General features: G+C 48.0%; 1 protein-coding gene across 3 annotated transcripts in view; it reads left to right on the top strand.

Moving 5' to 3' along the window:
- Window positions 1-2,597, top strand: part of Anxa6 (annexin A6) — a 203,183-nt gene extending 200,586 nt beyond the window's left edge. For all 3 annotated transcript variants that reach the window (XM_051180650.1, XM_051180648.1, XM_051180649.1), the window contains 2 exons: window positions 547-669; window positions 2,184-2,597. In XM_051180650.1, coding sequence (XP_051036607.1) covers window positions 547-669; window positions 2,184-2,243 — 183 coding nt within the window. In that variant the 3' untranslated portion in view covers window positions 2,244-2,597. The remainder of the gene's footprint in view (window positions 1-546; window positions 670-2,183) is intronic.
- Window positions 2,598-11,315: the final 8,718 nt, after the last annotated feature.

Below are 11,315 nucleotides of genomic sequence, written 5' to 3' on the forward strand. Positions count from 1 at the left end.
GAGCCCGGCGCTGGTGGCGCATGTTTTTAGTCCCAGCACTCGAGAGGCAGAGGCAGGAGGATCTCTGTGAGTTCAACTCCAGCCTGGTCTACAGAGCCAGTTCCAGGACAGCCTCCAAAGCTACAGAGCTACAGAGAAATCCTGTCTCAAAAAACAAAACAAAACAAATAAACAAACAAAAAAAGATCCACTTCCTCAACTTCCCCAAGTCTCTAGCTCTGAACACTGCATTGGGGACCAAGCCTTCAGTGCATGAATTTAGGGAAGGATACATCCTCCAAACCACAACTACACAAAGACTCTGTTCCCAAGGTTACATTCTGAGGTTCTAGCAGGATGTGAATTTTAACAGGGCCTGCTCAGCCCACATAGGCCCTCTGCACCTCTCTGCCTGGCCTATCCTCAGCACAAGGGAGTTTGATTGGTACTGTCTGTGGAAGACAGCAATGGTTTGGGAGGGCAGAAGCAACAGGCAGGCAGACATCTGCTGACCTAGCTCTGCCTCTTCCTCATGCCCCATGTATCTCTCCTGCTTGGCTCCACCAGGGTGCTGGCACAGATGAGAAGACCCTCACCAGGGTGATGGTCTCCCGGAGTGAGATAGATCTGTTCAACATTCGGAGGGAGTTCATTGAGAAATATGACAAGTCTCTACACCAGGCCATTGAGGTAAGGGAAGGGCTACTCAGTGCCCTCTTGGGTTACCATGTAATCCAGAAAACTGCTAAAATGGAGGGAGACCTGCCTCATTGCTTTTGCTATGAAAACATTTCTTTTATGTGTATGTGTGTTTGCCTACATGTATGTCTGGTGCATGCCTGGTGTACATAGAGTTCAGGAGAAGGTAACAGGTCCCTGGGCAGCACTGGAGTTCCAAAGAGTTGTGAGTTGCCATGTGGGTGCTGGGAACTGAACCTGGGTCCTTTGCAAGAGCAGCAAGCCCTTTTAACTGCTGAGCCATCTATCCAGCCCCTGTTTTTTTACTTCTTGTTATTTTATTAAAGTATATAATTTACCAACTAGTCATGTGGTAACAGGTAACCAGCACTAACTGTGGTGTCAGCCATGCTAAAGTTTAGTTTATATACCACAAAACTGATCCTTTTAAAGAACACAATTCAATATTTATTTTTTATTTATTGGTAGTGGGGATTGAAACACATACTAAGTATAACTGAGCTATAACACCAGCCCTTTTTAAGAAATCTCTTATTAAGGTGGGTATGGTGGTACATGCCTTGAATCCTAGCACTCAGGAGGCAAAGTCAGGCAGATCCCTGAATCTGAGGCTAGCTGGCCTTAAATTCACTCTGTAGCCCAAGCTGCCATTGGACTTGCCATCCTCTCCTCCACCTCCTATTTCCTGGAATTACAAGTGTGTTCCACCACACCTGGTTCATACAGTGCTAGGGATAAAACCTGGGGCTTTATGCTTGGCAGACAAGCAGTCTACTAACAGAGCCACATCCCTAGCCCCTCTTTTAAAGTCTTTATTCCTTTATTTGATGTAGGGTTTCATGCATCCTAATTGAGCACAATACCACTGAGCTATATTCCCAGCTCAGAATTTTCCAAGTAGCCAGGTATCCTATAATCTGGAAGTAGTGATAGATCACGGTCATTCTTGACTACAGTGAGTTAGACATCAGCCTGGGATACATGAGTCCTTGTCTCTAAAACCCAAAACATTATAAGTTATAGAAACCCTTTCTAATGGTGCCACTGGGGAGAGTCTGGCTCTCTGGCCTGACTACAGACAGACCCTTGTGGTGTATCAGAGCTTCCTTGGTGATCTCTCAGATGATGAACACTTAGCAGCGGGCACCATGGGATGAGGAATGTGCCTCGTTTCCTGAGGCAAGATGGAGGCCTCAGGCCCTTCATTAGGAAGCTGCAGGGCTGATTGGACAGGGGGAGTTGGGATGGCAGTTGGGATCCAAGCTGCTCCCAGAAGGAGAGGAGACACTGATGCCTTGCAGCCCTGCAGGGTCAGATTCTAAAGCGCTGATTGCTGGGGGTCACAGGTGTGTGTCTGGAGAGGTCTCTCTGGCACTGGTACGGCAACTAACTATCTCGGTGACCGAGATGCTGAGGGTCGTGTCTAGGCTGATGGCCACTAGGAGGCTGGGGTATTTAGACCAGAACTACTCCTTTCTCACTCTGATTTCTCTCTGCCTTGCCAGGGTGACACTTCTGGAGACTTCCTGAAGGCTTTACTAGCTCTCTGTGGCGGAGAGGACTAGAGCTACTGGTCTTGGTGGCCCCTCTGCCAAGCAGTGGCCAGCTGCACCAGCCGCCATGACCTGACCAAGCCATTGTTCCAGCTTCAGAGACTAAGAGAAGGAGGAGTGAGGGGTGGAGTTAGACTGTCATTCAGCTGGGGCTCTCTCTAGCCATCAAGGGTCCCAGGCAGTCCCTTCTGTTATCCCTCCTGCTCATGGCTGAGTGACTGGAGGACCACAGGCATATATCACATTCACCCCTGCTTCCCTTCTACCTCCTCAGCCCTCCCTAGCTTCCATCCCCTGACATAAGCCCTGCCCTGATTCAAGCTTTGACATATCTCAAAACATACCAAGCCTCTGGCTATAAAATGAGTGATGTGTATGCTTTGAAGGGTGGGCTGTGGTGGTGGCTGGTGCCAGATGAGCATTCTGGGATAAAAGAGATGGATTAATTTGATAGAGTGGTGCTCTTCCCCTACTGTCGCCATCTAATCTGCCAAAGTGCTGAGCTAGGCCTTTCCATGCCCAGGTTTCACGTTGTGTCTGTGACACCCTGGGCTTCAGACCTTGGACCCATCCCTTCCTATCTCTGGCCTTGGTTTTGTTATCCACAAAATGAGAGACCAAAATACCTTGCCCCCCTCCCTATAACACTGGCCTTCTAGACTGAGCCTGTGGCTTGAATCTTACTCATTTTTTTAAAAAGGGAAGACACGGGCCTAACTTAAGGATAAGTTATGTGCAACCATGAGGACCTGAGTTCAGTCTCCAGGTCCCATTTAAAAAAGCTGGGTACTCATCAGACATGGTGGCACACGCCTTTAATCCCAGCACTAAGGAGGAAGAAGCAGGCACATCTCTGTGGGTCCAAGGCCATCCTGGTCTATATAGCAAGTTCAGACCAGCCAGGGATCTATACCAAGATCCTGTGCAGAAACCAACAAGCATATATAAACAAACAAACAGGCACATTGAGCATTTATAATCTCAGTGCTGGGAGATAGAGACTGGAGGATCATGGGATTTTGCCTCCTCCTGGTTCTTGGGAAGATACAGAGTAGGAGCCTGCTGCAAGCCTGGGAAGTCCCAGCCTCCTTGGGGCTCGGGCTCCCCAGTCCTTATCCCCTGAATGCCTCCCCCTTATAACCAAGCCTGTAGTTCCTCTCTGACCTCCTCAAGGATGATGCCATCAGTAGCATCATCGAGAGAGGGGGTGGAGATAAGCCATGAGGTCCCACAGCAGCTTCTCTGTCCATCTTCGCACAGTCACCTTCAGCTCTGAGCTTGGATCTGACATTTTCCAGGGCCTGTGATGGGAGGCTGTCTATTTGGCAGAGGGCATCCAGGTATTTACACTCAAGAGTATTGGTGGTAGAAGCTGCCTGCATGGACAGTAGGGAGATTCTGGGTCTGGTTTTTTGTCATTCCCTCACTGGGTGACCTTGCAGCCGTTATTCAATGGCCTCGATGGGCCTCGGTTTTCCCATTGGTATAATGGAGGGTTGGACATGATGAGTCTGAAACTAAGAATACTTACTTGTCCAATCTCTTCCCTTCTAGCAGGCAGGAGCCCAGGTGCTGGGGAGGGTCAGCTGAAAGTGCTTTGGGGTATTTGGCCAATTTAACAATTAACAAAATGGCTGGTGGTTTTGGAGTCAGACTTTTCTTTTTTTGGGGGGGGGGTGATTTGAGACAGGGTCTGTTTGCTTACCTATTAGCATGGACTCCCAATTCTTCTCAAATAGCCTTTGTGAGAATCCAGTGTGACATTCTCTGAAGTGCTCCATCAAGCATCTACTTGACTTGAAGGCAGTAGTTGTCATCATCTGCCTTGGTTCGGGCTGAGTGGCAGGAACTAAGAGGTGACTCCATGATGTCTCTGAGCTTGGACCCCAATAAGTGGGTCAGCCTTGGATCATAGAGGCACCCAAATCGAAGAATGACACCCTCATAGACACGTGTAAAGCTGGTCACGATGGCCAGCTGTGATTTCAGACTGTGGAAGCTGAGGCAAGAGGATAGAAGGTTTGAGATGAGCCTAGGTTACATATCAAGGGCCTCATCTTAAAACGGGGCCGAAGGGGTGGTTCAGCAGGTAATGGTGTTTTCTGCGTACTCGTGAAGACCTAAATCCAAATCTCCAGCATATGGGTAAAAAGCTGTGCATGGGAGCTTAGAGAGACGGCTCAGTGGTTAGGAAAACTGGCTGCTCTTCACAGCCATCTAGAATTTCAGTTCCAGCAGACCCAATGCCCACTTCTGTGTTCAGGCATCAAGCACGAAGTCACACACACACACACACACACACACACACACACACAGGCAAAACACTCATACACATAAAATAAAAATAATTTTTAAAAAGCAGTTTATGGCTGTGAATTCCTGTAACCCCAGCTGGCAGGAAAGATGGATGACGGAATGATCTCTGGGGCTCTAGGCTCAGTAAGAGACCCTGCCCTGCTCCCAAGTGCTAGGACTAAAGGTGTGTGCCATGTTTGCAGTAACATTTTTATTAGTGTGAAAAACAAGAAAAAAACCTTAATGTCGATCAACAGAGACCCGATTGAGAATATACTGTGGAGAAGCTAACCAGGTACGCTACACAAATTCAGCAGATGTGTGATTAGGACAATGGCAAAAAAGCCCTTCCTACAATAAAATGTGAGCCTCTTAAGCCCAGATGGTGGTTATATTGTCTGCTAATAAAAACAAGCTGATGTGAGTAAAACTGCCCAATGAATAACACCTACCTACAACCTGGCAACCATCTATATTCTACGACTGCCCATGGACTCCCCTGAAAGCTGCTCAATCAATACCACCTACCATCTACATTCTACCACTACCTGTAGAAACCCCTACTTCCCCCAACTCCGATAAAAGAATGACCAAAATTAAAATAACAAGCCAATAAAGGCCCCACCCTGCCTTGCCGTGCCGTGCGGTGCTGCAAACTACTCTGAGAACTCAGCATGATAGCAACTGAGCCCAGTGCTTACATTGAGGACATCATGTTTCTGATGTCTCAGTGTTTGTGCTCCCTTCAGCTGGAGTGAATTGTCCTTCAGTGATTGCTCACAGGAGGGAGGAATTTCAGTGTTTATAGGATAAAGTGGTTGTGACAGAAATGGACATTTGTATCCGGCCCCAGAGGGCCTGAAATGTCAGGGTTTTCCTCAATTCCAGGAAAGCCTTTAAGGCTGTGGGCATGGGGTGGTGAGGCAAATTTTTTTTTTTTTTTTTTTTTTTTTTTTGTGCACGAAGAACAAGCCTGCCTCCCTTCCTCCCTTTCTTCCCTTTCTTCCTTTCTTCTTCCCTTCCTTCCTCCTTCCCTCCCTCCCTGCCTTTCTTTCATTCCTTCCTTCCTTCTTTCCCCTCTCCCTCCCTTTCTTTCTCCCTTTTCTTCCTTCCTTTCTTCCTTCCCTTCTTTCTTCCTTTCTTTTTTCTTGAGGTTGGGTCTCATGATGTAGCCCAGGCTGGCTTCAGACTTGCTATGGAGATGGAGATAAACTGATCCTCCTGCCTCTGCTTCTGAGTGCTAGATTGTAGGCATGGACCGCCAACTCCCACAAGTTTACTTATACACAAGTCAGCCATTCTGAATCTGAAGCAGCATGTTCATTAATTAACCATTCATTCATTCATTCATCCATGAGCTTATACCTATTGATACCTGCTGTGTACAGTGCTGAGTGCTAGGAGCTAGAGCTATGAGTGGTGATGGTTTAACCTTTACAGGGCTTCAGTGAATGCCTGTTCTGTGTGAGTCTCTCTACAAAAGCATTGGAGATTGCTCTTCTGGCCCAAGTTCAAGGCACAAAAATAATGGGGGTTAAACTAAAAGGAAAGTGACAGCAGTTCAAACCACCGCCTCAAAGTTGGAGGAGGATGGCTTTGAGGTTCTAGGTGCAGAAGGGGCCTCAGAAATTCTCACCTCCCTTGGTGACAGATGTGGCAACCAACTTGTACAGAGAGGAAGTGCTTGGGCATCACAGGAATTAGAATGGGAACTCCACAGACCTTCCCAGGTCTGGGGCTCTAATAAACACCTGTACTTTCTAGCATCAAAGTCACCCTCTGGGATGAGGCTGGGGTCACCTTCCCTTCAAATCCTCGTTGTCCTTTTTTGCTGTTCGTTTTTATTTTATGTATTGAGTTGGGGGAGTGCTTACATGTATGTATGTGTATGTGCATCACACACGTGCTTGGTTCCCTTAGACAGCAGACAGAATCCTAGATCCCCTGGAGCTGTAGTTACTGTGTAGAAGCTGTGAAACAAATCCAGGCCTTCTGCAAGAGGCACAAGTGCCATCCCTCCAGCCCATTTGTTTTTAAAACGGGGTCTCATGTACCACAGGCTAGCCTCAAGCTCTCTATGTAACTAAGAATGACCTTGAACTTCTGACCCTCCTGTCTCTGCCTCTCCAGTGCTGAAAGTACAGGCAGGCACCACCATTCATAGTTTATGCCATGCTGGGCCTGAACCCAGGGCTTTGCCTGCCAGACTAGCACTCTGCCAACTAAGCTATATGCCTGCATCCCTGGTCCCCTAGTCACTTTCCTTGGGCCATGATCTTCCCTTCAGGAAAGTCCTTTGCAAAAGCCGTGGTCTTTGGGACCACAAGGAAACACCTGAAGGAAGTGGTGGCTCGGGAGGGGGTTGCCCTGCCTTGAGCAGAGCCCTAAATCTGCTCATACTTCTGCTAACAGACAAACAGTGAGGGAACTGTTGGCTGCTGTGAAATTCCTGGTGTTTTCTTTACCCAGTTCAGCTGAGGCCAGAGTCGAGCCACAGCAAAGCTCACTGGAGAAGCTTCAACCCAGTAGCCATTGTCTTTTTTGCAGGGCCCTCCTGTCACTCTATAAGGCAACTAAGGTGAGGCTCCTATTGGTAGGATGACTTGCCTGAAGACGACATCACAGCAGGGTTAGCAGAAAAAAAAACTTCCTCATTTTACAGTTGGAGGGAGGCTAGAGGGAAATTCTAGCTATACCACAGCTTCCATCTTGGGCTGTAGGCATGGGTTCGAGACCCAGTCAAACCACTAGCAGTAGGACCTTTCTATATGTTACTTTCCTTCTCTGCCCGGGTGGGAGGAGGGTAGCAAAGGTGTGTCTTCCTCGGAGTTGTGAAGTTAAACCAATGCATGTACATCTCTGAGTGTACTGTTCATACCAGAAGACCGACTCTGTGATATCAGCTCTTCCTTGTTAATAATGGACATGCTCAAAGGTACCCTCAACAGCCCCCAGTGTCCACTGAGTCCCTACACCGTGCCCCCACCCTCAGAGACCTAAGTGGAGAAAAGGGATTATTAGAGACGGGGATGGAGCTCATTTGGTAGTGTTGGCCTGGAGTGCAGAAAAGGCCTGGGTTTAAGCCTCAGGAAGCTGGGAGCAGACATGGGTTCAAGGTCAAGACTGGAAAGCCGCCTCAGTCAGTGAAGTGCTTGCCAAACTAGCATGAGGACCTGAGTTCAGATCTCCAGCACTCACATGAAAAAGAAAAAAGACAAAGGAAAGTATGGTGTGGCAGTGTGAGGGTTAGGGGTGGAGACAGGCATCCCGGGGACTTGCTAGCTGCCTAAGGTAACTGAATCAGTGAGCTCCCTATTCAGTGAGCCTGTCTCAAGTAAGGTGAAAATGGACTGAAGCTGCTCAAAGAGGGAGGGGGTTGGGTGCAGGGGGAAGGAAGATGAGAGGGAGCGGTGACGAGAACAGACGACACACCCCCATCCTGCTATGAATTCAGGAGGGGATTTCATTACCTGGCACCTAGAGGTGGGGATGGGGCAGGAGGGGCTTCTGAAGGCAGTGTGAGGCTAGAGCCCCCATAGATGCCATACAACCTGTGTAAGAACAAGTCCCAGCTATCTGGGAGTGGGCCCCTTCCCCAGGCCCAGCTGTTCTCAGAAGCTTCTAGCACATGCATTTCCTCCCATAGATGGTCCCACCCCTTCCTCTGAGCTATCTCCATCTGTCTGCGATGGTGCCAGCTAAAAACCCCTCCCTGGCACCCAGTGAAAGAGCCCTGGACTTTGACCTGGGAGGGCCCGATAAAACAAGGAGGAAGGACAGGAACACTACACTCCCCAGTTTCTCACACACACACACATATATATATATATATATATATATATATATATATATATATATATATATCCAGTCCCATTCCCCACAGGTCATACAGAAAGCCAGATCACTGCAAGTCACGCCCCCAGGGACAGACCAGAAAGAGCCAGAGTCACATGCTGCTAGCCATGGTAAGACATCCTGCTGAAACATCCAGAAGCACATTGTTAACCACATAAAATCGAATTTATTAGGCCCACAAGCACACAGAAGTACATCATCCCTGGCCATACGGGAAACACCTAGCCCAGATTCTCAAAGTTGCTATCCACATACACACTGGTGCTCATTCAACCTCCCCTTGCTGCACAATCCTAGTATGTACTGCGTACAACCTGGTCCTGGGCACCTGCCTGGTCTTGTGCAAGTTCTGCAGAAAAGACATGTAGGCCCCAGGTAGTGCCTGACAGCCAGGCATTGCTCTCTGTCCAATAGGCCAGCCCCTGGTAGTGTGTGGTCCCAAACCTAAGAAAGGAATAGAGTCCTAGGTGGGTTACCCCTTCCCAAAGAGGCATAGGGCCCAATGTAAGAGAAATTTACAAAAGCCAGAGGGATATTCCCATTCTAGACCTTTGCTAGGAGTGTTCCAGGAAGGTTAACAGTCTCTGACAACCCCCAAGAGGCCTAGAAAATGCAACATGCTGGGATTTGCCCAAGGTGAGTCAAGGTCACTACCTGTCTCATGCCTTTGGGCTATTCCCAAAATAAAATTCCCCAGTGAGTGAGATGAAAACCCAAAATGAAACTGCTAAGACCTCTCAGACTCAAGCCTCATCTCTGTCACCTTTGCCAGCAGTCGCACCAAATCTATCATTATGCTCATCATTATCATGCCACCTTCTCCAGACCTAGTCTCCCTGGAACGAGGATACGCTTTCTCCTAGGCAAGGACTGAGCCAAAGACTCAGGTCATAGGCTCCAAGTCTTTGACCCAGGCAGATGCTACAGGGACAATGAGATAAAGCCTCTGAGAAGCCTAGCAGGCTGCTGGACCCCTCCCCAGGTGTATCAAGGCCCTCTACCCTCTCCATCTTTCTCATACCCTCTCCTCTTTTCTGTCTGTCACCCATCTTGAAGACCAGGCTAATGGGCGTTAGTTATTTACATAGACTTGCGACCTCACCGGGGAATTTCCCCAATGACCAGGCTTCCTTTCTGAGGTTAGGCCACATCATCACACTGCTCCTTCCTCTCTAATGTACCCCAGCCACCCGCAGGCTGCAGCCCCTGTTATCCGGCAGGTGTGGCACACAGATTTAGTCTCAATCTTTGGCCTTGGGACATACCCCAAGGACCTGGAGCAAAGACACCAAGGTATTACACACCTGAGAAGCAAATGAAAGGACAGTAGGGGCCCAGCTAACTCCTCAAAAACTGCCTGCCTCACCCTGGTGCCTCACCTTCCCCTTCATGAGCCTCAGTTTCCCCTTCTGGCCAGTGAGAATATTGGTAAAGATCATTTTGAACCTTTTTTGTTTTTGTTTCTCCTGACAGGGTTTCTCTGTGTAATCCTCATGCCGTAGACCAGGCTAGCTTCGAACTCAGAGATTCACCTGTCTCTGCCTCCTAAGTGCTTTAATTAAAGGTGTGTGCCACCACCAACTAGCTCAATTTGAATCTTTGTTCCAGTCCTGAGGGCTAAGAAGGGCCACTTCCTTTGACAGAATGGCCTTGCAACATCTGTCCTTGGATCCTCTCCTTAACAAAACATCTTTCAACACAGCTCTTTGTATCTGTTTCCTTGGAAAGTACCATTTTGCAAAACTCATCCCTGAATTCTAGTTTTCAAATCCTGACAGGATTACACATGCTTATTTCCTTGATGTGACTTTGATATATATATATATATATATATATATATATATATATATATATATATATCTCCATCCATCCATCCATCATGTGTGGTGCTCTGTGACCCAGAAAAGAGCAATGAAGTCTCCTCCAGAGAAATGGAACTCTCTTCTCTCAGATCACTCAGTCTGTGATCTGGCTCTGCGAAGGCACCTTCCTGGTACAAAAACGTGGTCAAAGCTCAAAGATCAGGGTGCTTCAACCCTGAGTTCTTGGGACTCCTTCATCAGAATCAAGAATTAAAAGGTGAGCTTCCAGAGCTGGGGATATAGTGCAGTATTAATAGGGAACTTGCTCAGAACTCATGAATTTGGTTTGGGCCAGGTGATACACACCTGTAATCCCAGCATGTGAGAGAGAGAGACAGGAGGACCAGGAGTTGAAGGTCATCTTTGGCTATCAGAGAGTTCAAAGCAGCCTGGGATACATGAGACTCTGTCTCAGAGAAGCAGACAGAGAGCTAGAGATAGAAAGATATAGAGACACAGAGAAAGTGATGAAGGGGAGTTGACCATTTAAACTCTGGTCAAAACCACAGATCCCAATAATCTGAAAGAACACTGAGACCAAAAGCCCCCTGGCCAATCATGCCCTTTATGAACGAACCCCCATTGTGTTCCATGTATGCACAACAACTATTCCAAGATCTCTAAAAAGATAAGGAAAGCTGCCTCTCATAGGGGAGGACAGAGACTGGGTTGGTCACAGGGTGAGTCAGACACAGCTGTAGGTCTGACACGTAGCAGGTGTACAGGTGCATGTAGACTCAATTCAGTTTGGGATATCTGTCCATCTATTCAGAGTCTGGAAATGTTTGCTTGCAGCTCCCCAGTGCAACCAGGTTGCTCAATGTGTACCCATAGCGTAGGGGGGGATAGATTCTGTGGATTCAAATGGTTACCCTGTCCCTAGCCAGTCTTCCTCCTCAAGACACACCTGTCACCATCTTCATGTCTCTGTAGCACCTATTGAACCAGGTCATTTTCATCCTCAATAACTTTTCATTCAGGCTAGAGATGTAGCTTAGTTGATAAGAGTGATTGCTTCGCATGTGTGAGGTCCTGGGTCCCATCCCCAGCACTGTATAAAACTGGGTGTAGG

Source organism: Phodopus roborovskii, unplaced genomic scaffold, assembly GCF_943737965.1.
Source record: "Phodopus roborovskii unplaced genomic scaffold, PHOROB, whole genome shotgun sequence".
Classification (NCBI taxonomy): domain Eukaryota; kingdom Metazoa; phylum Chordata; class Mammalia; order Rodentia; family Cricetidae; genus Phodopus; species Phodopus roborovskii.